This window comes from Rhinopithecus roxellana, chromosome 10 (assembly GCF_007565055.1).
Source record: "Rhinopithecus roxellana isolate Shanxi Qingling chromosome 10, ASM756505v1, whole genome shotgun sequence".
NCBI classification, from domain to species: domain Eukaryota; kingdom Metazoa; phylum Chordata; class Mammalia; order Primates; family Cercopithecidae; genus Rhinopithecus; species Rhinopithecus roxellana.
Genome location: NC_044558.1, coordinates 95,937,135 through 95,961,840, shown reverse-complemented (window position 1 = coordinate 95,961,840; position 24,706 = coordinate 95,937,135). Strand labels below are relative to the sequence as shown.

The following is a 24,706-nucleotide window of genomic DNA, read 5'->3' as shown; positions in this document are numbered from 1 at the left end:
GTTAAGACCTAAGAATGGAATTATCAAATCAAAGAGCTGGTATTTTTTTAAGACTTTATTTTTTAAATTAAATTTTTTTTTTTTTTTTTTTTTTTTTTTTGAGACTGAGTCTCGCTCTATTGCTCAGGCTGGAGTGCAGTGGCACAATCTCAGCTCACTGCAAGCTCTGCCTCCTGGGTTCACGCCATTCTTCTGCCTCAGCCTCCTGAGTAGCTGGGACTACAGGTGCCCACGCCTGGGTTATTTTTTGTAGTTTTAGTAGAGACGGGGTTTCACCGTTAGCCAGGATGGTCTCGATCTCCTGACCTCGTGATCCACCCGTCTCGGCCTCCCAAAGTGCTGGGATTACAGGCTTGAGCCACCGCGCCCGGTGCCCAATTTTTTTTTTTTTTTTTTTTTTTTTTTTTGAGACAGAGTCTTACTCTGTTGCTCAGGTTAGAGGGCAGTGGTGTGATCTCGGCTCACTGCAACCTCTGTCTCCCAGGTTCACGCAATTCTGCCTCAGCCTCCTGAGTAGCTGGGATTACAGGCGCATGCCACCACGCCCAGCTAATTTTTTTTGTATTTTCAGTAGAGATGGGTTTCACCATGTTGCCCAGGCTGATCTCGAACTCCTGACCTCAAATGAGCTGCCTGCCTCAGCCTCCCAAAGTGCTGGGATTACAGGCGTGAGGCACCACACCCAGGCCATTTTAAGACTTTAAACTTATCCAAAGACTCGTCACTGTGCCTTCACCAAAATTTAATAAACCATTTCAGAACTTCCTTATTCCTGGTTGAACAGATAAAATCAAATTCCTGAACAGGCAAGAAGAATGAATGAGTTGTTGTCAGTTAATGATTACTGTCTTTGGGGAATGTGATACTGACTGAAAACTTAATTTTTATGGTACATATTTCTTTTGCTTAAATGACTTACAATGAAAAATGTCTAATTTCTATAATTAGAAAAAAACAATATGGATACAGTAATAGGGCTGGAGAGGAAGGACATTCCTAAGCATGCAGACAGGACCTGGCCTACTGAACTAGACTCAACAGGGCAACTGTGAAACAGATGCTCACAGCTCTCCTTATGATTGTATATCACAGTAATTCTCACTGAAGACATTTAAAGTTTTTGGCAACAAATTTTAATTATGTCGGACTCAGTTTCGTAGGTAAGCAACAGCAGATATTATGCAGTTTCAATCAAGAAGAGTTTTTCTTTTTTTTTTTTTTGAGACAGAGTCGTGCTCTGTCACTCAGACTGGAGTGCAATGGTGTGATCTCGGCTCACTGCAACCTCCACCTCCCAGGTTCAAGTGATTCTCCTACCTCAGCCTTCCGAGTAGCTGGGATTACAGGCACCTGCCATCATGCCTGGCTAATTTTTGTATTTTTAGTAGAGACGGGGTTTCACCATGTTGGCCAGGCTGGTCTCGAACTCCTGACGTCAGGTGATCCACCCGCCTTGGCCTCCCAAAGTGTTGGGATTACAGGCATGAGTCACTGTGCCTGGCCAAGAAGAGTTTATTTTCACATGTCCTTTAATAAGATCTAAATCAGAGTTTTGGGTTAATTTCAGGATGCAATTTTACAGGGAAGGTAAGTGTCCCAAAACAAAACAGAAATCATATATAAGATAAATATGTGTAGCAGTTAATAACTCTGAAATATTGTTAATTCACCAGGGCTCAGACAGGTAAACTATTTATCACAATATACTACCAATAAAACTTATATGAGTAGGGGCTGAGGGGAGGGAACCTAGACGACAGGCCAATAGGTGCAGCAAACCACTATGGCACACGTATACCTATGTAACAAGCCTGCACATTCTGCACGTGTATCCCAGAACTTAAAGTAAAAAAACAAACAAAAAACCAAAAACCTGTGGAACTTTAAGCTGTCATGCTGATGACTGCTTTAATTAGCTGATAACTTTAACACTTTAGTCAAATTTAGAGGGCCAAAAATACAAATATCTGGAGGTTTGAGCAGTTACCTTTTGAACCCGAGAGAAAACTGCCCTGCTGTCTCCTCTTGGCATCACTGAGAATGTCAATGACCAGTGTGGCAAACTCATGGGCGTTGAACCGAGCTAACTTCTGTCTGCCCTAAGGGTGGGAAAACAATTGGAAATATTTCCCTGTGTAAAAATATATATATAAACAGTCACATAAAATTAGTCAGACTATTGACAGACTTCTGCAAAGACTTTCTTCTGGATGATCAAAATACAGTTAATCCCAGCCATAATCAAACCAAGTTAATGCTTGTTTTCCATGTGAACAGTTTAAAACCATTTATATAACAGAACTTCATAATAAATGTTATGGCATTTCTCACATATGCATTGTTCTCACAACACAGATCTATTTGGTAAGCAAAAATAAAATGGTTCTACTGAATGCTTTTCTTCTATTATTGTTTCAGTTTAGAAGTAGACTCAGTAATAATAAATTAATTTTGAGGGGAATTTTAAAATTTTAAGTTAAGGCCAGGCTCACACCTGTAATCCCAGAACTTTGGGAGGCTGAGGCGGGAGGATCACTTGAGGTCAGGACTTTGTACAAAAATTAGCCAGGCATGGTGGTGGGTGCCTGTAATCCTAGCTACTTGGGGAGGCTGAGGCAGGAGAATTGCTTGAGTCCGGGAGGTGGAGGTTGCAGTGAGCTGAGACAGTGCCACTGCACTCTAGCCTGGACGACAGAGCAAGACTCCGTTTCAGAAAAAAAAAAAAAAAAAAAATTTTTTTAAGTTAAACAAAGTCATAGATATACCCTATCCTTATATATAGCTGCTAATCATAAAGACTAAAACACCTTCCTAATTCATTCAACATTTCTCGTCTTGATAGATGTGTTGGCTGTTTTCAATGCTCTATTACATACAGCAGTGCTTTGATGAAAATCACCGTGCATAAATCTATTTTTATTTTATTAGAGCATATTCTCAAATGAGTAATTCCCATGTAAAAGGATGTACTTACTTCTGAGGCTTCTGAAACTGGTAAACAAATTGCTTTTCTAACATCTACAGCAATTTAAAGTTCTACCTGTTGCAAGAGAAAGCTCAGCTTACCACATCCTTACCAGTCTAGAGTATCCTTTATTATGTATTTTATTAATTTGACTGATAAAACTTGCACTAATGCTTTCAAGTTGCTTTCTTAAATTAGTGACAAGGTTAAACACTTCTTCACATGTGTAAGCCATTTATATTTCTTCTGTGAATTGTTTCATATTCTTTCCCAGTCATTTATTTATAGTCTATTGTTTTTCTTATCATTTTGGGGGTTGTGTGTGTGTATATGTATAAAGGATATTAAATTTTAATCAATCAAAAAATTTAGAATACTTGTCCTGGGAAAATGAAATACCATGACATCAGTCATTCCCCAACTACTATTCCTTTCTAAACAGAATCACTTGCCTGGTTTCGTGTTGATGAGTACTCAGGATTGACCGGAAGAAAGGGGACGACCGTTGTCTCAGTTACCAGGGCGCTGTGGTTTTGCGTGGCAAGCCAGACTAGCCAGAGGAAAGAGCCAGAGACAAACCTTATCACACCTGTGTGTCACTGCTCCTGGGAGGCACAGCTGACGCATTATGAGGGGAAACACACTCTGAAGCCAACACACGCAAAGGCAAACGTCGACATTCGCACCATCAGGACAGCAGAAATTGGGCTAGTAAAACACTGAGCCTGGCAGCTTTTCACTGCCCACTGATAACAGAAGCTTATTAGATAAAGCCACGTCAAGTCACCTGCATCCGTCTCTCGCCTGTCAACTTCATCGTACACATCCATGGCAAGTTCTTCAAACAAATGATTACTTAGCTGAAAGTAAAAAATATCAGGAACACAAGGGACAACGATTAACACCAGGAGGACGAGAGGGAACGGCGACTTAGTCACCCTTTTATTGCCTATGTCTTATCCAATGCCAGTGCTTGGTACATACCCACTGTTAAACAGATGTAACATTTTCACAATCATACAGGGCCTCTAGAAATGTCTGCCAACCACAGCAATTTCACTACTTTATGACACAGACAGGGCTGATGCTATTAAGGAGCTAAGAGGCATCTAAAGTACATCATCTCAGAAGTAGTTTCCAGTTCTCTACTTTTCTTGTGATATCACCCTATAAGCCTCCTTTTCTGCACTTAAAGAGTGTTTGTCAGTTCCCCGAAGTGTAAGCGATCCTATACCCTTGCAAAAATAGCCAGGCTCAGTGGTGCACACCTGTAATCTCAGCACTTTGGGAGACTGAGGCAGGTGGATTGCTTAAGCCCAGGAGTTTGAGACCAGTCTAGGTAACATGGTGAAACTCCGCTTCTACAAAAAATACAAAAATTAGCTGGGCGTAGCGGTGCATGCTTATAGTGCCAGATACTCAGGAGGCTGAGGCAGGAGGATCACTTCAGCCCAGGAGGTTGAGGGTACAGTGAGCCAAGATCGCACCACTGCACTCCAGGCTGGGTGACAGAGTAAGACCCTATCTCAAAAAAGAAAAAAGAAAAGCAAAAGACATGCTGTTTTGTGAGGATAAAATGTGCCCTTGCACAAAAACATGACCCAGACCTCAGCTGAGTTTCTTTGCTCTCTTTCTCAGTAGCAGTCCTACTGTTTCAGTCTCCAGAAGGAAGCTTCCTCCAGCCTGACTCTTCAGCACACAACTGCCTCACGGCCTGCAGTGTCTCCCTGGGCACATGGAGGATAATTGAGTTCTTCCTGGCCCAGATGAGGTTAAGCCCCTGCTAGGGTGGCTCCGCATCTCTGCACTTTATGCCTCATGAAAACACCTTAACACGTGGTAGCTGTGACTCTTAAACTGACATCTGCTTTGGGAGGGCAGATGCTGAATCTGTTATATTCCCTATTGGGTTCCTTACATCCACACATGGTACCTCACACTTTAAGAGGGGCCAGAAAAGAGACATTGGCTGGCCAGAAGGTATTGAATGCAGCAATTTAAAATGCTGGCTACAGGCTGGGTGTGGTGGCTCATGCCTATAATCCCAACACTTTGGGAGGCAGATGCAGGAAGATCACTTGAGCCTGGGAGTTCAAGCTGCAGTGAGCCATGATGGCACCACTGCACTCCAGCCTGGGTGACAGAGTGAGACCTTGTCTCGAAAAAAAGAGAAAAAACAACTGCTGGTTACAGAGACCTCATAGGAATATGTTAAAATGGGTACAATATATTATTGAGTGAAAAAAGCAGGTTAGAAACATCTATAACTATGATTAAGTTCCGGTTTTTAAAAAAGATATGCACATAAAATAAGAACTGAAAGAAATGTACCAAAATACTGAGCCTGACTCCATTAAGAGTGTGGCAATGAGGATGGTCCCCCTTCTCTATTTTTCAAATCTTCCCAAATGTGGTCACACTATAATTAAAAACAAACCCCAAGAGCCTGTTGCTAGGTAAGATGAAGGATTGGGAGCTTGACCTTGCTTCATAAATGTCCAGTTTCTTCCTCCATGGGACTACAAGCTAATGTTATCACTAGCAACAAATGCAATGGCCAACTTATAACACCTCTATGAAAACAGGAACTACTATTGTCCCACTTTTCAGACAAGGAAACTGAGGAAGAGAAGATAGTAGCTTGCCTAAAGTCACAAAGCTAGTAAGTGACGGACCTGAGATCCAAGTTTATGTCTTTGAAAATGCTAACATTTACTCATTCAAGGAATACATTAGCCTTTGTTATATTTCTCTCAGCTTTTCATCAGGAGGGAAGGAAGGAAAAGAGAAAGGAAAGAAAGGATGAAGGGAGGACAGGAGGAAGATACCGGAGGATAAACACTGACTTGGCACTGATAACATGGTCACCTGTGAGAAGGAGACCACAGGAGAGGGTCAACAAGTAACAGTGGCAGCCCACTCTGAGCAGTTCTGGTCAGCAGCCCCTGCAGGATCCTTATCTCCCTTTTCTATGAGAGTACGCCAAGGCACAGGGAGGCTAGGAAGCTTGGCAGGGCTAAGAAATGTACTGACTAGTCTGACCCAAACCCCAGCTCTTGAGAGCTATACTAGACTCTGTTCCAGGTCTTTACTTCATGCCTGTCACATGCTAGAGATATTACAGGCATAATCTCAGCTTTCATGCAGCTTCCAGTGAAGCAAATGTAGGATAGTCTAATAAAATGTGGGTTTTTATCTAGGTTTGAATTATTTATAATAAAATGTACTTACAGATTGTGAGTAATTAAAAGGAAATCACACAATATTTAGTGCTGTCTGACTCCAAAGCTTATCATCCTGATCATCTTAGTCTATAACTTCCTTAAGGCAATAAAACACACAAACACACAAAACTGTAGATACAGAACACAGAGACACCAAACAAATTGCATAAAACACATTTATTTCATAATACAGTTAAATACTAGTAAGGATAAATTCATTTTATGTAATATTTAATACTGAGTATTATATGAAGTTTTAGTAAAGGGTCTTCTGTGAAAGTGGAAATGAGGAGAAAGTCATAAATTAGGGAAGCTGCAATGTCAGAGTTAGGCTTTGGGAATGCCACTACCTACACTGGTCAGATTTCAGGTCCTTGAATGATCAGAGGGATGGAAGCTGGGAAAGGCAAACACTGCAGGTAGAGGAGGATTCCTGGAAGAGGACTTGAGTGTGCAGCTCATGGCCTCAGAGCATGTTAATCCACAAAGACACACAGACAGACAGACAGACACACACACACACACACACACACACACACACACACACACACACACACACACACACGGAACCAGATGGGAAGTAGGGCAATCTCTGAAAGGTGAGAGTTGAATGATGCCCTTAAGGGTTACAGAAAGAAGTTAAGAATCTTGGTTCTGATCCAAAGAGCAGTGGGAACAGCTGAGGAGTATACTTTGGTGGTTAAAGTAGTGAGAAGTACCCTGGTGAGGCTTCATGTGAGAGGACTAGACAAAGAGAAGTCAATCCCAGAGAAACAGATTTCCCAAAGCCTTGAGGCCTTGGGCCCTTAGGCCTTTCCTAAGGCTGAGGTGGGCAGTCTGGAAGAAAGATACAGGCTAAAGGGAGGCTGTGGTGCAGACCCGGCAAACTCTGAGCACACACATGGGCCAAGACCACCAGCTTTTAACAGTAGAAATTTAAAAAGCGCTGATGAATGGCATGGGATGGTAAAGAGGATTACAGTATGGCTGGATCCAAATGGCAGCGAGTGAATCTATGGGACTCGCTACCATTTCAGCATCAGCATTTACCATGTTCTAGAACCCTACGTGGCTAAGTCACCCCAGGAATGCGTGCCCTACTTACTCATGATGCTGGGAGGAACTAGGGAACTCTCCTGAGGAGAACAACTGCCCAATGCCAAAGGTGCCATCTGGCACTTTTTACATGACAGAGAAAAATGAGATTATCTGAAGCAGAACCGATGAATATACTGAACTTAATAGTCCTTGTGGTCATCACTGCTGTATACTCAATGGTCTGGTTCTAATTTAACAAATAAAAGTATGAAATAAAGTCATCAGACGCAATAGGTAACCTGCATTGAGAGTAGGTATAAGCAGAGTGCACCGATTCTCATACTAGAGAAAACCAGTACAGAGAGATACTCACAGACTGAAGTTTCTTCTTAGCAGCTTTTGCCAATTCAGACAAATCCAGGCTGCTAAGAAAACATACAAAGCTAATAAGCAAATAAATAAAGCCAGATTTGTGAACTCTGTAAAGTTTAAGACACCCAAAAGATAAAAATATTAATTATAGTTCATGGACCATGTTAGAACCAAGCATTCTACAGACCGACAGTCAGTGAGGAGCTCTAAACAGAACAAGTCGGTGAAAGTAACTCCTTCTGAAATATAATCATTTAAGTGTTAAAGAGAAAAAAAAAATTGTCCACCAACTAAATGACAAAAGCTATTGCCAGGTTACCTTCTAGGCCCTTATGTGAGGAGTTACAATTTTTGAAGCATTAAAAAAAAAGCATGATATAAGAAAATATGTCAAGCTCAATGGATCACGCCTATAATCCCAGCACTTTGGGAGGCCAAGGTGGGAGGATCACAAGGTCAGGGTTTTTTTATTTATTTATTTTTTTGAGACGGAGTCTAGCTCTGTCGCCCAGGCTGGAGTGCAGTGGCGCGATCTCACCTCACTGCAAGCTCCGCCTCCTGGGTTTACGCCATTCTCCTGCCTCAGCCTCCCGAGTAGCTGGGACTACAGGCTCCCGCCACCTCGCCCGGCTAGGTTTTTTTTTTTTTTTTTTTGTATTTTTTAGTAGAGATGGGGTTTCACCGCGTTAGCCAGGATAGTCTCGATCTTCTGACCTCGTGATCCGCCCGTCTCGGCCTCCCAAAGTGCTGGGATTACAGGCTTGAGCCACCGTGCCCGGCCGGTTTTTTTTTTTTTTTTTTTTGAGACGGAGTCTGGCTCTGTCGCCCAGGCTGGAGTGCAGTGGCCGGATCTCAGCTCACTGCAAGCTCCGCCTCCCAGGTTCACGCCATTCTCCTGCCTCCGCCTCCCAAGTAGCTGGGACTACAGGCGCCCACCTCGTCGCCCGGTTAGTTTTTTGTATTCTTTAGTAGAGACGGGGTTTCACCGTATTAGCCAGGATGGTCTCGATCTCCTGACCTTGTGATCCGCCCGTCTCGGCCTCCCAAAGTGCTGGGATTACAGGCTTGAGCCACCGCGCCCGGCCGGTTTTTTTTTTTTTTTTTTTGAGATGGAGTCTCACTCTGTCACCCAGGCTGGAGTGCAGTGGTGCAATCTCGGCTCACTGCAACCTCTGCCACCCGGGTTCAAGCAATTCTCCTGCCTCAGCCTCCAGAGTAACTGGGATTACAGGCACACACCACTGTGCCTGGCTAGTTTTTGTATTTTTAGTAGAGACAGGGTTTCACCATCTTGGCCAGGCTGGTCTCGAACTCCTGACCTTGTGATCCACCCGCTTCGGCCTCCCAAAGTGCTGGGATTACAGGTGTGAGCCACTGTGCCCGGTGAGGTCAGGGGTTTGAGACCAGTCTGGCCAACATGGTGAAACCCCATCTCTACTAAAAATACAAAAATTAGCCGGGTGTGGTAGCACACACCCGTAGTCCCAGCTACTCAGGAGGCAGAGGCAGGAGAATTGCTTGAACCTGGGAGGCGGAGGTTGCAGTAAGCCTAGACTGCACCATTGCACTCCAGTCTGGGCGACAGAGCAAGACTCCATCTCAAAAAAAAAAAAAAAAAAAAAGAAAAGAAAGAAAAGAAAATACAAGGCTAGATGTAGTGGCTCGTACCTGTACGAGCACTTTGGGAGGCCAGGGCAGGTGGACTGCTTGAGTCCCGGAGTTTGAGACCAGCCTGGGTAACATAGCAAGATTCTGTCTCTACCAAAGCAAAAAAACAAAAAGGGAAGATGTAAAGGATCGGGATGGCAATATTATATCGGGAATAGCATTTAGTCATTTCATAAACTCTTGACAGTTTCTGTGCAAAGGTAACTTGCAAAACAAGGGTTTAAGGTTCATTCCTGTAGCAATGAACTCATCTGCAATTATAGACCAGGTGTCAGCAAAATTATGGCCTTTTTGTTCAATTGACCTAGGAATGGTTTTCACGTTTTAAAATGATTGAGGGGCAAAAAGAAAAAACAATCTTTCATAACGTGAAAACTATTTGAAATTCAAATTTCAGTGTCCAGAAATAAAATTTCACTGGAATAGACATACCCATCCATTTATACAGTGTCCATAGATGCTTTCATCTACAACAGTAGAGTTAAGCTGTTGTGAAAGGGGCCATATTGCCCACAAAGCCTAAAATATTTATTATTTGGCCCTTGAGAAGAAAAGTTTGCCAACCCCTGTCACAGATAATGTAATCTCTATAACACAGACGTATTCTGTAAATAAATAAATAATACTGTCACAACTGGCTAAAACAGTGACAATATCACTGATTCCAATTTTCCTATTAGTAAAATTGCTACTTATGCTCTTTGAAACTTAAGTTTTATATGGTGGTTTACTTACAGCCGTCTTATTTCCAAATGGTATAGCCATAAAAGAGAAAAATGTATGGGCTTTGTTAAACACAAAATATAATATACTTAAACATAACACAACCAAGGAAATATTAGTGATAGACAAAACTAACTGGTATTTCAATGGCCTTACCTGTCTGCCATTTGAGGTATTATAAAGTGCTGTCCATTTTTGTGATCTGAAACAGAAACCAAGTCAAAGTTTTGTTCATAGAAATGTTGATAAGATCTGTAAAGGAACACCACCATTATTTCCTCAAACTAAGTTCTGCAATCAGTATTTGTGCATAATTACGAGTCATGTTGCTAGACTGGCTAAAAATCCCTGAAGACTCAGCCATAGCAAGGCTTATAGCTTTGTTTTTTTCTGGTACAAAGGACCAGGCATCATTTAGCAGAAACCTATGCTCACCTCAATCCTTACGATTAGTTTGCGCTCAGTGTAACTGATGATCTTTGGCCATGGAAAGTGTGCTGAGGGAGCTGAATCAGCTCACAGCAGGCTTCCATCAGCCCACGGTGTGGGGCAGTGGATGAGCTCTGGGCCTTGCTCAAATGAATCTATTAGTATAAAACAGTCAGGGCTGGGGCAGGTGGCCTTTGCAGATCCAGACAGGGACTCCATCTGCAAGGAAGCTTACTGACTCAGTCCTAGTCTAGCTTTTGGAGGACCCTGATCCATGTACCAATGAATAACGCCACTATCAGCATTCCTATGTAGGTTTTTGTTTAACATAAGTCTATCTTTTTTCTGGGTAAAGACCCAGGAGTAGAAATGCTGGGTTGTATGGTAAATATATGTTTAACTTGGTAAGAAACTGCCAGACTTTTTCCCTTGAGTAGCACTATCACTTTGTTTTCCAAACAGCAATGTGTGAGAGTTATAGTTGCTTTCTGTCTTTCCCAGCATCTGTACTTTCAGTTTTTGTTTTGTTTTCAAAAGTTTAATCATTCTAATAGGTATGCTGTGGCATCTCATTGTGCTAATGACTAATCATGCCGCGTTTGTCTTCATGTGATTTTTTTTTTTGCCATCCCATATCTTGTCTTTGTCCAGTTTTTATTGGGTTATTTTCTTACTGTTGTTTTAATTTTAATTAATTAATTTATTTATTTGAGACTGAGTTTCACTCGTTGCCCAGGCTGGAGTGCAATGGCGTGATCTCAGCTCACTGCAACCTCTGCCTCCCGGGTTCAAGTGATTCTTCTGCCTCAGCTTCCTGAGTAGCTGGGATTACAGGCATGCGCCACCACACCTGGCTAATTTTGTGTTTATTTTAGTAAAGACTGGGTTTCCCCATGTTGGTCAGGCTGGTCTTGAACTCCTGACCTCAGGTGATCTGCCTGCCTCAGCCTCCCAAAGTGCTGGGATTACAAGCGTGAGCCACCGTGCCTGGCCTATTTATTTATTTTGAGTCAGGGTCTCACTCTGCTCCCCATGGCTGGAGTGCAGTGGCGTGGATCTCAGCTCACTGGCAACCTCCACCTCCTGGGTTCAAGCGATTCTCATGTCTCAGGCACCTGAATAGCTAGGACTACAGTTGTGCACCACTACACCTGGCTAATTTTTTAATATTTTTAGTAGAAACAGGGTTTTGCCACGTTGCCTAGGCTGGTCTCAAACTCCTGGGCTCAAGTAAATATTACTCCTGGGCTCAATTTAAATATTCTTTAAATATTCTGAATATGAGTCATTTGCTGGATATGTGATTTCTAAATACCTGTATTTTCTTGCAGTCTATTGCCAGTCTTTTCACTTTCTTAACTGTAGTTTTCTCAGAACAAACATTTTCCTTTTTTCTTTTTTTTTTTTTTTGAGATGGAGTTTTGCTCTTGTTGCCCAGGCTAGAGTGCAGTGGTGCAATATCGGCTCATTGCAACCTCTGCCTCCCAGGTTCAAGCGATTCTCCTGCCTCAGCCTCCCAAGTAGCTGGGATTACAGGCATGCGCCACCACACCTGGCTAACTTTTTGTATTTAGTAGAGACGTGGTTTTACCATGTTGGTCAGGTTGGTCTTGAAGTCCTGACCTCTGGTGATCCACCCGCCTTGGCCTCCCAAAGTGTTGGGATTACAGGCGTGAGCCACTGCACCTGGCCAAAAATTTTCAATTTTGATGAAGTATAATTTATCAATATTTTCTTTTATGGATTGAGTTTTTGGTGTTATATTTAAGAATTTTTTTTCCCCCTTGCAGAGGCAACGTCTTGCTCTTGTCGCCCAGGCTGGAGTACAGTGGCATAGTCATAGCTCACTGCAGCCTCGACTTCCTGGGCTCAAGAGATCCTCCTACCTCGGCCTCCCAAAGTATTAGGATTATAGGCATGAGCCACCATACTCAGCTGATAGCTAAAAGCTTTAATCCAAGATCACAAAGATTTTCTCTTATGTTTTCTTTTTTTTTCTTTTTTTTCTTTGAGACGTGGTCTCACTCTGTTGCCCAGGCTGGAGTGCACTGGTATGATCTTGGCTCACTATAACCTCTGCTTCCTGGATTCAAGCGATTCTCCTGCCTTGGCCTCCTGAGTAGCTGGGACTACAGGCGTGCACCACCATGCCCAGCTAATGTTTGTATTTTTAGTAGAGACGGGGTTTCACTATGTTGGCCAGGCTAGTCTCGAATACCTGACCTCAGGTGATCCACCCGCCTTGACCTCCCAGAGTGCTGGGATTACAGGCATGAGCCACCGTGCCCAGACCTCTTATGTTTTCTTCTAGAAGTTTTACAGTGTTAGGTTTTACATTTAGATCTATGATCCTTTCCAGTTTCGGGGTAAGGTGTGAGGTTTAGATTAAAGTTCACTTTCCTGCACATGGATGTCCGGTTGTCCCAGTGCATTAAAAAAGACTATCCTGGGGCGGGTGCAGTGGCTCATGCCTGTAATCACGGCACTTTGGGAGGCTGACGCAGGCGGATCATGAGGTCAGGCAATCAAGACCATTCTGACTAACACAGTGAAACTGTCTCTACTAAAATTACAAAAAATTACCTGGGTGTCGTAGCGTGAGCCTGTAGTCCCAGCTACTTGGGAGGCTGAGGCAGAAGAATCACTTGAACCCGGGAGGCCGAGGTTGCAGTGAGCCAAGATCTCACTACTGCACTCCAGCCTGGGTGACAGAGCGAGACTCTGTCTCAAAATAAAAGAAACAAAACAAAACAAAAAAACTATCCTTCCTCCACCACTGAACTGATTACCTTTGCATTTTTGACAAAAATCAATTGAACATATTTGTGTGGGTCTATCTCCGCATTCTCTATACTGTTTCAATGGCCTATATGTCTATCTCTTCATCAGTATCATAGTCTTGAGAACTGTAGAGCTTCACAGCAAATCCGAAAAATTGGGTGGTGTACTTCCTCCCACATTATTCTTCTGCAAAATTGTCTGGGCTATTCTAGTTCCTTCACCTCTCCATTTGAATTTTTAAATTATTATTATTATTATTGGAGATGGAGTCTCACTCTGTCGCCCAGGCTGGAGTGCAGTGGCACAATCATGGCTCACTGCAGCCTCAATCTCCTGGGTTCAGGTTATCTTCCCACCTCAGCCTCCCGAGTAGGTGAGACCACAGGCATGCACCACCACACATGGCTAATTTATTATTTGTAGAGTATGAGGTCTCATCATGCTGCCCAGGCTACTCTTAAACTCCTGGGCTCATGTGGTCCTCCTGCCTTGGCAGGATAAATGTATACATTTATTAACTTGTGGAGAATGGACATGTTATTGAGTCTTCATATCCATAAGCACAGTACATCTCTCCCCTTATTCAGGTCTCCATTGATTTCTTTTATCAGCAGTTTTTGGCACATAGATACTATGTGTATTGTGCATTTCATTAGATTTATACCTAAGTATTTAATTTGGACCTTTTTTATTTTTTTGAGACAGAGTCTCGCTCTTTCACTCAGGCTGGAGTGTAGTGGCGAGATCTCAGGCACACTGCAACTTCCACCTCACAGGTTCAAGTGATTCTCCTGACTCAGCCTCCCGAATAGCTGGGACTACAGGTGCCTGCCACCATGCCCAGCTAATTTTTGTATTTTTAGTAGAGACAGGGCTTCCCCATGTTAACCAGGCTGGTACTGAACTCCTGACCTCAGGTGACCCACCAGCTTCGGCCTCCCAAACTGCTGGGATTATAGGTGTGAGCCACCGTGCCTGGCCAATTTGGAGTTTTTATTACTGGTATTGTTTTTCTAGATTCAGTTTCCAATTGTTCACTGCTAGTCTAAAGAAATATGATGGATTTTTGGCAGGGCGCCAAAGAGCCCACTTGCTTTTGGCAGAGCAAGACTCTGTCTCAAAAATAGAAAAAAGAAAAAAAAGATGGATTTTTGACTGTTGACCTTGCATTCTTGCAATCTTGTTTAAGTAAAGGTTCTGGAAACCTTTTTGTAGGTTCCTTGTGATTTTCTACATAGAAATAATCTCATTTGAATGGGGACAGTTTGATTTCTTCCTTTTCAATCTGTATGTTTTTTATTTATTTTTCTTTCCTCTTGGCACTGGTTAGGATTTCCAGTGTGATGTAGAAGAGAAATGGTAAGAGTGGACACCCTAGTCTTTCTCCCAATCTGAGAACAAACACAGTCTTTCACCATTAAACAGATACTGTTTATCAGATCAAGGGAGTCTCATCTATTCCTAGTTTGCTAAGAGTTTTTTAAAACACGAATGGATGTTGAAGTTTGTTGAATGCTTCTTCTGCATCAACTGATACGATTATACAGTTTTCCTTTTTTACTCTTAACATGATAGATAATTACATAAAGTGATTTTTTTTTTTTTTTTTTTTGAGACACAGTCTCACTCTGTTGCCCAGGCTGGAGTGCAATGGTGCAATCTCAGCTCACTGCAACCTCTGCTTCCTAGGTTCTAAGCGATTCTCCTGCCTCAGCCTCCTGAGTAGCTACATGCATGCACCACCATGCCCAATTAATTTTGTATTTTTAGTAGAGATGGGGTTTTACCATGTTGGCCAGGCTGGTTTCAAACTCCCGACCTCAGGTGATCCACCCACCTTGGCCTCTCCAAGTGTTGGAATTACAGGCGTGAGCCACCGTGCCTGGCCCAATTTTCAAATATTAAATCAGTCTTGCCTATCTGGAAATCCTACTTGGTTATGTTGCATTTTTCTTTTCTTTTTTCTTTTTTTTTGAGACAGGGTCTCACTCTGTCACCCAGGCTAGAGTACAGTGGTGTGAACAAGGCTCACTGCAGCCTTGACCTGGGCTCAAGCAATCTCACCTCAGCCTCCAGAGTAACTGCGACTACAGGCATGTGCCATCATGCCAGGCTAATTTTTTTGTTGTTGTAGTTTTGTAGATGGGGTCTTGCTATATTGCCCAGGCTGGTCGCAAACTCTTGGCCTCAAGCAATCCTCCCACTTCGGCCTTTCAAAGTGTTGTGATTACCACTGTGAGCCACTATGCCTGGTCTTTTTTATTATTATTATTATTATTATTATTATTATTATTATTATTATTAGAGACAGAGTCTCACTCTGTCACCCAGGCTGGAGTGTAGTGGTACGATCTCAGCTCACTGCAACCTCTACCTTCTGGGTTCAAGCAATTCTCCTGCCTCAGCCTCCCAAGTAGCTGGGATTACAGGTACCCACCACTATGCCCAGCTAATTTTTATAGTTTTAGTAGAGACGGAGTTTCACCATGTTGGCCAGGTTGGTCTCAAACTCCTGACCTCAGGTGATCCACCTGCCTCAGTCTCCCAAAGTGCTGGGATTACAGGCATGAGCCATCGCGCCTGGCCTGGTTTGTATTTTTTTAAAATTATCCTTCAATGTCTGTGGGGTTTATAGTGACAACTCCATCTGTATTCTCTCATTTTTGTCAGTATTGCCAGACATTTATGAGTTTACTAATCCTTCTGAAAAACCAACTTTTGGTTTCATTGATTTTCTCTACGGTTTCCTTCTTTCAGTTTCATTGATTTCTGCTCTTTACTATTTGCTGCCTTCTGTTTGGTTCAGGTTTATTTTGCTCTTTTTTTTTTTTCTTTTTAAGTTTCTTAGGGGATGAGCTTAGATGAATAATTTGAGGTCAGGTGCAGTGGCTCACCCCTGTAATCCCAGCACTTTGGGAGGCTGAGGCAGGCAGATCATTCGAGGTGGGGAGTTACAGACCAGCCTGGCCAACATAATGAAACTCCATCTCTACTAAAAACACAAAAATTTGCCAGGCATAGTGCTGCATGCCTGTAATCCCAGCTCCTCAGGAGGCTGAGGCAGGAGAATCACTTGAACCCGGGAGGGGGAGGTTGCAGTGAGCCAAGATGGCACCACTGCACTCCAGTCGTGACAGAGCAAGACACCATCTCAAAAAATAGTAAGAATAATTTGAGACCTTTCTTCTTTTCTAAGGTAAGAATTTAATACTATAAAACTTCCTCTAAGCATTGCTTTGGCTGCATCCCAGAAATTCTGATATGCTGCATTTTCATTTTCATTCAGTTGAAAATATTATTTCCCTTGAGACTTCTTCTTAGACCCATGGGTTAGTTAGAAGTGTGTTGTTCAGAGCTGGGCACGGTGGCTCACACTTGTAATCTCAGCACTGTGGGAGGCTGAGGTGGGTGGATCACCTGAGGTCAGGAGTTTGAGACCAGCCTGGTCAACATGGTGAAACCCTATCTCTACTAAAAATACAAAAATTAGCTGGGTGTGGTGGCACACGCGGGTAATCCCAGCTACTAGGGAGGCTTAGACAGGAGAATCGCTTGAACCCAGGAGGCAGAGGTTGCAGTGAGCCGAGATCGCGCCACTGCACTCCAGACTGGGCAACAGTGTGAGGCTCTATTTCGGGGGGGGTGGAAAAAAGAAACATGTTGTTCAACTTCCAAGCACTTGGGTATTCTCCAGTTTTATTTGTATTACCTATTTGTAGCTTAATACTATTACGGTCTGAAAATATACTTTATAGAATTTTAATTCTTTTAGATTCACTAAGGTTTGTCTTATGACCCAGGATATGGTCCATCTGAGTGAATGTTCAATATGTACTTGAAAAGAATGTGTACTCTAATGTTGTCGGGTAGAAGAGTCCATAAACATCAACTAGATCTAGTTGGGTTTTGGTCTGGTTTAGTTCTATATCCTTACTGATGTCCTATCTACTAGTTCTATTACTAAAAGATGACTGCAGAGTCTCCAACAATAATTGTAGATTTGACCTTCTCTCCTTTTAGTGCTATCGAAGTTTGCTTCATGTATTTTGAAGATCTGTTGCTGGACATGTACACATTTAAAACTGTTATGCCTTCTTGATGAATTGACTCATTTATCATAATATTATGTCCCTCTCTATCCCTGCTAATATTCCTTCCTCTGAAGTCTACTATGTCTGATATTAATACAGCCACTTTCTTTTCCTGGGCCTTTGCATGGTACATCTTTTTATACCTTTGGCTTTTAACTTACTACCTATATTGTTATATTTAAAGTGGGTTTCTTATAGACAGTACATATTAGGCCTTATGGTTTTTTGTTTGTTCCTTGAGGCAGGGTCTTGCTCTGTCGCCCAGGCTGGAGAGCAGTGGCATGATCAGCACTCACTGCAGCCTTGATTTCCTGAGCTCAAGTGATCCTCCCACGTCAGCCTCTCTTGAGTAACTGAGACTATAGGCATGCACCACCATGCCTGGCTACTTTGTATAAAATTTTTTGTAGCAAAGGGATCTTGCTCTGTTGCTCAGGCTGGTCTCAAACTCCTATGCTCAAACGATTAGGAGAATTGCTTCAGGCTCCCTAAATTGTTGGGATTACAGGTGTGAGCCACTGCTCCCAGCCCCTTTTGCTTTTTAATCCATTCTGACAATCTCTGCTTTTTATCGATGTTTTTGGGTCCTTAACATTTAATGTAATTACTGATATGTATGGATTTAAGTCTGTGATGTTACTATTTATTTTCTGTTTGGTCCTTAGTTTTTTGTTCTCCCCCTCTCCTCTCTTTTGAATATTTTGAATCAAAATATCTTTTGATGATTTGAGTAATGTTTAATACTCCATTTTCATTTACCTCTAGCATTTTTGATCACATATCTTTGTAGTCTTTTTTTTTTTTTTTTTGAGATGGAGTCTCACTCTGTCACCCAGGCTGGAGTGCCGTGGCATGATCTCGGCTCACTGCAACCTCCGCCTCCCAGGTTCAAGCAATTCTCCTGCCTCAGCCTCCCAAGTAGCTGGGACTACAGGCGCACACCACCACGCCCAGCTAATTTTTGTATTTTTAGTAGAGACAGGGTTTCACCATGTTGGCCAGGATGGTCTTGATCTCTTGACCTCATGATCTGCCCACCTCAGCCTCCCAAAGTGCTAGGATTACAGGTGTGAGCCACCATGCCAGGCCTGTAGTCTTCTTTTAGTGGTTGTGGTAGAAATTACTCTCTCTCTCTATATATATATACACACACACACATACACACACCTAACTTTTCAGTCTACTTAGAAATCCTATTTTACATTTCCAGAAGGCAGAAATCTTACCATTCTATTTCTTTTACCCTACTCCCTTTTATGTTATAGTTGTCAAATATATTACACTGATATATGCTGAAAACCCCACTAGACAATTTTTTTTTTTTTTTTTTTGGAGACAGAGTCTCCCTGTCACCCAGGTGGGAGTGTAGTGGCACGATCTTGGCTCACTGTAACTTTTGCCTCCTAGGTTCAAGTGATTCTCCTGCCTCAGCCTCCTGAGTAGCTGGGTTTACAGGCACATGCCACCATGCCTGCCTCATTTTTGTATTTTTATTAGAGACAGGGTTTCACCATGTTGGTCAGGCTGGTCTCAAACTCCTGACCTCAGGTGATCCGCCTGCCTCAGCCTACCAAAGTGCTGGGATTACAGGCTTGAACTACTGAGCCCGGCTGACAATGTTATAGCTTTAAGATATGTATCACAATTTCAACTTTTTGTTTGTTTCGTGAGATAGGGTCTTACTCTGCCAGATCTTTAACATTTCTGTTGTTTTTCTTTCATTCCTAAAGTTCCAAGATTCCCTCTGGCATCATTTCCCTTCCACTCAAAGAACTTTCTCTAGCATTTCTGTTAAAGTAAATAATAATTCTCTTATTTTTTTTTTTCCTGTTAGAATATCCTTATTTTGCCTTCATTCCAAAGGTTATTTTCATTGGATATGGAATTCTGGGTCGACAGCTCTTTTCCTTTAGCACTTTAAAAGTATTGTTTCTATCATCACAAAGAAGATGAGAAATAATAATAATAATAATAATAATAATAATAATAATAATAAAGGATCAGTGTCTCACGCCTGTAATCCTATCACATTGGGAGGCTAAGGTGAGCGGATTACTTGAGCTCAGGAATTCAAAACCAGGCTAGGCAACATAGTGAAACCCCATCTCTACAAAAAATACAAAAATTATCTGGGCACAGTGGCGCACACCTGTAGTCTGAGCTACTGTGGATGCTGAGGTGGGAGGATCACTTGAGCTCAAGAGGTTGAGGTTTCAGGGAGTTGAGATCATGCCACTGCACTCTAGCCTAGGGGATGGAGTGAGATCCTGTCTCAAAATAACAATAATAAAAAAAGTATTATTCCAGCCGGGCGCGGTGGCTCATGCCTGCAGTTCCAGCCCTTTGGGAGGCTGAGGTGGGCGGATCATGAGGTCAGGAGTTCGAGACCAATCTGGCCAACATGGTGAAACCCCATTCTCTACTAAATATGCAAAAATTGGCCGGGCGCGGTGGCTCAAGCCTGTAATCCCAGCACTTTGGGAGGCCGAGACGGGCGGATCACGAGGTCAGGAGATCAAGACCATCCTGGCCAACACGGTGAAACCCCGTCTCTACTAAAAAATACAAAAATCTAGCTGGGCGAGGTAGCGGGCGCCTGTAGTCCCAGCTACTCGGGAGGCTGAGGCAGGAGAATGGCATAAACCCGCGAGGCGGAGCTTGCAGTGAGCTGAGATCCGGCGACTGCACTCCAGCCTGGGCGACAGAGCGAGACTCCGCCTCAAAAAAAAAAAAAAATGCAAAAATTAGTCAGCCGTGGTGGCGGGCACTTGTAATCCCAGCTACTCAGGAGGCTGAGGCAGGAGAACTGCTTGAACCTGGGAGGCAGAGGTTGCAGTGAGCCGAGATTGCACCACTGCCCTCTAGCCTGGGCGACAGAGAGAGACTCCATCTCAAGCAAACAAACAAAAAAAAACAAAGTATTATTTCATTTCCTTCTCATCTCCATGGTTTCTGATAAGAAATCCATAATCATTCAAATCACTGTTTTTCTATATATGTTATGTGTCACTTTCTCCTGGCTGCTTTCAAGATGTTTTCTTCAACTTTAGTTTTCAGCAGTTTGATTCTGATGTGTCTCAAGTGTGGATTTGAGTTTATCTTCTCTGGAATTTTCTAAGTTTCTTGAATCTGTAAGTTTATGTCTTTCACCAAATTTAGATTTTTTTTTTTTTTTTTTTTTTTTTTAAGATAGAGTCTCGCTCTGTTGCCCAGGCTGGAGTGCAGTGGCACCATCTGGATTCTGGACTCACTGCAATCTCTACCTTCCAGGTTCAAGTGATTCTTGTGCCTCAGCCACCCAAGTAGCTGGGATTACAGGTGCACACCAACATGCCTGGCTAATTCCTGTATTTTTAGTAGAGATGGGGTTTTGTCATGCTGGCCAGGCTGGTCTCGAACTCCCAACCTCAAATGATCCACCTGCCTCGGCCTCCCAAAGTGCTGGGATTACAGGTGTGAGCCACTGAACCTGCTCTAAAATTAGAGGGGTTTTTTTGCCAATATTTCTTCAAATACTTTTTCTGCACACACCACTCTTTCTCATCTCTTATTGGGAATCCAATGACATAAATGTCAGACATTCTAGTATTTTCCCACAGGTCCCTGAGACTGTTCAGTTTTTTCTTCCTACTCTTTTTTCCTCTCTGTTGCTTAAACCAGATAATTTCTAGTGATCTGTTTTCAATTCACTGACTTTCTTTGTCATCTCTAGTCTTCTATTAAGCCCATCCAGTGAGTTTTAAATTTTTAGTGTTTGTATTTTTCAGTTCTAATATTCCTATTTGTTTCTCTTCTGTATCTTCTATTTCTCTGATGAGACTTTCTATATTCCTGTTTGTTTCAGGAATGTTTGCTCTTACTTCTTATAGCATGGTCTTACTAGCTGCTTTAAAATCTTTGATAATTCCAACATTTGTGTCATCTTGGGGTTGGCATCTGTTGACTGCCTTCCCTTGCAAGTACATGAGAATTACTCATATGTCAAGTCATTATGGATGCTATCCTAGACACTGTGAATGTTATGAGACTCTGGGTCTTCTTTAAACTTTATGCAAAAATGTTAATATTTCTGTCTTAGCAGGCAACTGACCAGGTGAGGTTCTGCCTCCTGGGCAGATGGTGAGAGAATAGAGAGAAAAAGAAAAGCAGTCAGGATCCCCCCTCATCCTCTTGCTCAGAGATTTAGAAACCTGTACTGCCACTGCTGCTGCTGCTATTGCAGCCACAGGCTTGCCTAGGGTCTGGATGGGAGAGATCAGAAAAAGGGAGGAGGAGGAGGAAAAAACCCTAGGGGAATCCCCTTCCTCTCTGTCCTGTAGGAGTCCCATTTCCTGCTCTTTAACCAGAAAAAGGCTTTTTTGTTTTTTGAGATGGAGTCTCATTCTGTTGCCCAGGCTGGAACGCAGTGGCGCAATCTTGGCTCACTGCAACCTCTGCCTCCCGGGTTCAAGCGAGTCTCCTGCCTCAGCCTCCCAAGTCGCTGGGATTACAGGCGCCTGCCACCACATCCAACTAATTTTTTTGTGTTTTTAGTAGAGAAGGGTTTCACCATGTTGGCCAGGAGGGTCTTGATCTCCTGACCTCGTGATCCACCCGCCTCAGCCTCCCAAAGTGCTGGGATTACAGGTGTGAGCCACTGCACCTGGCAGAAAAAGGCTTTTTTGCACTCATTATGTACTTCCAGGTTTCAGGCTGTTATTGAAGTCCTATGAGAAGTAAGACAAAGAGGACACTCACCACCAGCTGATGGCACTTTGAGTTCCCTAATCCACCAACTAGGATTTACTTTTCAGTCTTTAGCTAGCTGCTCCAAGCATTTGGTCCACGTCTGTTAGTTCTATTCTGCAGGAGACACGGTGGGGTGTGCTTACTCCATGTCACCCAGAACTGAAACTACACCAGAGGCTCTTAACTCTATTGTACAACCAGGATGGAGAACCACTGCATACATGTATGTGAAGCTTGTACATCAGGGATTGGCCAATATTTTCTCTAAAGGGCCAAATAGTAAATATTTTAGGCTTTGTGGCCTGTTGCAATGACTTAACCTATTCAGCTCTGCTGTTGTTATGTGAAAGCAGCCATACACAAGGTATAAATAATTGGGCATGGCTCTCTTGCAATAAAACTTGATTCATTTATTTTTTAGATAGGGGTCTTGCTTTGTCACTGCACCCAGGCTGGAGTGCAGTGGCACAATCATAGATCACTGCCACCTTCAATTCCTGGGCTCAAGTCCCAGCCTCCCAAGTAGCTGGGACTACAGGCATGCACCACCATGACTGGCTAATTTTTAAAAAAACTTTTTTGTGGAGACAGGGTCTCACCTCTCTTACCCAGGCTGGTCTCGAATTCCTGGGCTCAAGCAATCCTCCTGCCTCGGCCTCCCAAAATGCTAGGATTACAGGCATGACCCATTGCACCCGGCAAAAGCTAGCTAGCTAGCTTGCTTGCTTGCTTTATGTATGTATGTATGTATGTATGTATGTATGTATGTATGTATTTATTTATTTATTGAGACACAGTCTTACTCTGTCACCCAGGCTGAAGTGCAGTGGCGCAATACAAAACTTCATTTAATAAAACAAGTAGCTGGCTAGATTTTGGCTACAGACCATGGTTTGCTGACCCCCTGTTCCATATCCCAAATAGCCAACTTGGCTTTGGCAAAGTTTACTTCTGGACTTTTTTTCCATTCCTTAGGAAGAATTTTTCAATTAACTACAAAGGTTATTGCTTTACTCCTGCATTTACTCCCACCAACTTCAAAAACTGTGGTAACCATTCAATTTTGCTTTGATTATTCAATCTGATTCTTGAAATAAGTTATTTCTCTAGAGCTGAAGTTTTAAAAATGAAAAATCTAAGATTTGTCCAACTTTATATCTTTTACATGTAACTGACAATTCTGTAGTTATCCTTTCAAATTAAAACCCATATTTACAGCTTTCTCAGGGATATGTTAAAGTAGAGGAGGTCATAAAAAAATAGTGTCTTGATTTGTTTTTCTAGAACCTTCCTGACTGGAGATGTGAAGCGGTCATTCTCCGTCCACTCACCTGGTTTCCTGCCACAGAGATAGAAGGCTAGTCTGTCCGTCAGCTCATACTGTATTTCCACAAGGCGCTCTGCCAGCTCATGGTGCCCTCCTTGCCTACCAAGAGAAAACAAAGTACCATTTATATTGCTCACTATTCACTGGCTTTAAAATGGAGAAGTACAAAGAGAGACACCTGAGCAGTTTATCACACAAGACTTTTTAGAATAATCAACCTTGTCGTGGGAGGTAGATTTCTGAACTCTACTTTGCATCCCACTTTTATAAACTGTTTTCACCATCTGAACTATCCCCTTTCCTTTATTAAGGCACAAAATAGAATACTTAATAAGAAATTCAAAGACTTATGAGAGGGAAGGATAAAGAATGACTTAATTTAATGAGGTAAAAAAATGAAATTAATCAATGGTTTAGGGTAGAGGTTCTCAAAAATTAACTAGCACATTTCTAGGAATATACCATGTGCAGCCCCCACCCTTGGAAATTCTGAATCAGTGGGGACAGGATGGGGCCAGGGGCCAGTATGTTGAAGAAGGTCCTTCCCCTAGGTGATGCCGATGCAGCCAGTCTGACTCTGGATGAAGTCTAGTAACCACTTCGAAGACTTCAAATCAGTGAGAGACAGGCCAACCTAATGCACACCTCACGCCTGCAGCTACTTCTGTCTCCTTATCTTCAATTTGCATAACAGAAAATATTAAATTTACCTTTCAACATTCATGAAATAAATATTTAAGCTGCTTAGAATCCTTTTGGTAACAAGAATTCAAACAAATTATATTGAGATTATTATATGCAAGGTACAAGTGTGAAAATCCCATGGTAAGTGATAATAAGTATTATTTACCCAGGGCTGTCTTCCAAGATCAAGTATATTTTGTGGTTTTTGTCCTTAAAAGTAATGGCAAAAACCGCAATTACTTTTGCACCAACCTGATAGTTTCAGTCAGCTTCTCTCCCGACCATTCAAGGCACTCACAACACCCTCCGACCTACCACACAGCTTTGATCTGTGAGAGTCACATCTTATTCTTTCATTTTTTAGTATCTTTGAAATCAGGAAATATTCTATAATTGATGATACACCATAATTGGCTGAGCTCTTTTCTTTTTTAGTGCTGTGTGAAATAATGAAGCACCGTGCAATACTGTACTCCTGCTGTTATTCCCAGACCCACTCTGTTCTTTCCAGTCAGGTCTCCTGCTGTGCTGAACACGCTTTGTCCCTCCCTGCCTCCTGATCTTGACTCCTGCCTTTCCTCTTACCTGGAATGCTTTAGCTCCTCCTTCACACATTCAAATCCAACCCATTCTTCAAGACCAACTGAAGAAATTTCTTAAATGATTTGGACCAAAA

At 42.5% G+C, this 24,706-nt stretch overlaps 1 protein-coding gene across 15 annotated transcripts in view; it reads right to left on the bottom strand.

Annotated features, from left to right (window-relative positions):
- Nucleotides 1–24,706, bottom strand: part of GIT2 (GIT ArfGAP 2) — a 65,743-nt gene that overhangs the window by 26,281 nt on the left and 14,756 nt on the right. For 13 of the 15 annotated variants that reach the window (XM_010379339.1, XM_010379357.1, XM_030939661.1 and 10 more), the window contains 6 exons: nucleotides 23,351–23,445; nucleotides 10,147–10,192; nucleotides 7,601–7,652; nucleotides 3,753–3,825; nucleotides 3,418–3,515; nucleotides 1,988–2,099 (listed from right to left, as the gene is read on the bottom strand). In XM_010379339.1, the coding sequence (XP_010377641.1) occupies nucleotides 1,988–2,099; nucleotides 3,418–3,515; nucleotides 3,753–3,825; nucleotides 7,601–7,652; nucleotides 10,147–10,192; nucleotides 23,351–23,445 (476 nt within the window). The remainder of the gene's footprint in view (nucleotides 1–1,987; nucleotides 2,100–3,417; nucleotides 3,516–3,752; nucleotides 3,826–7,600; nucleotides 7,653–10,146; nucleotides 10,193–23,350; nucleotides 23,446–24,706) is intronic. The other 2 variants (XM_030939659.1, XM_030939660.1) reach the window with 1 other exon arrangement.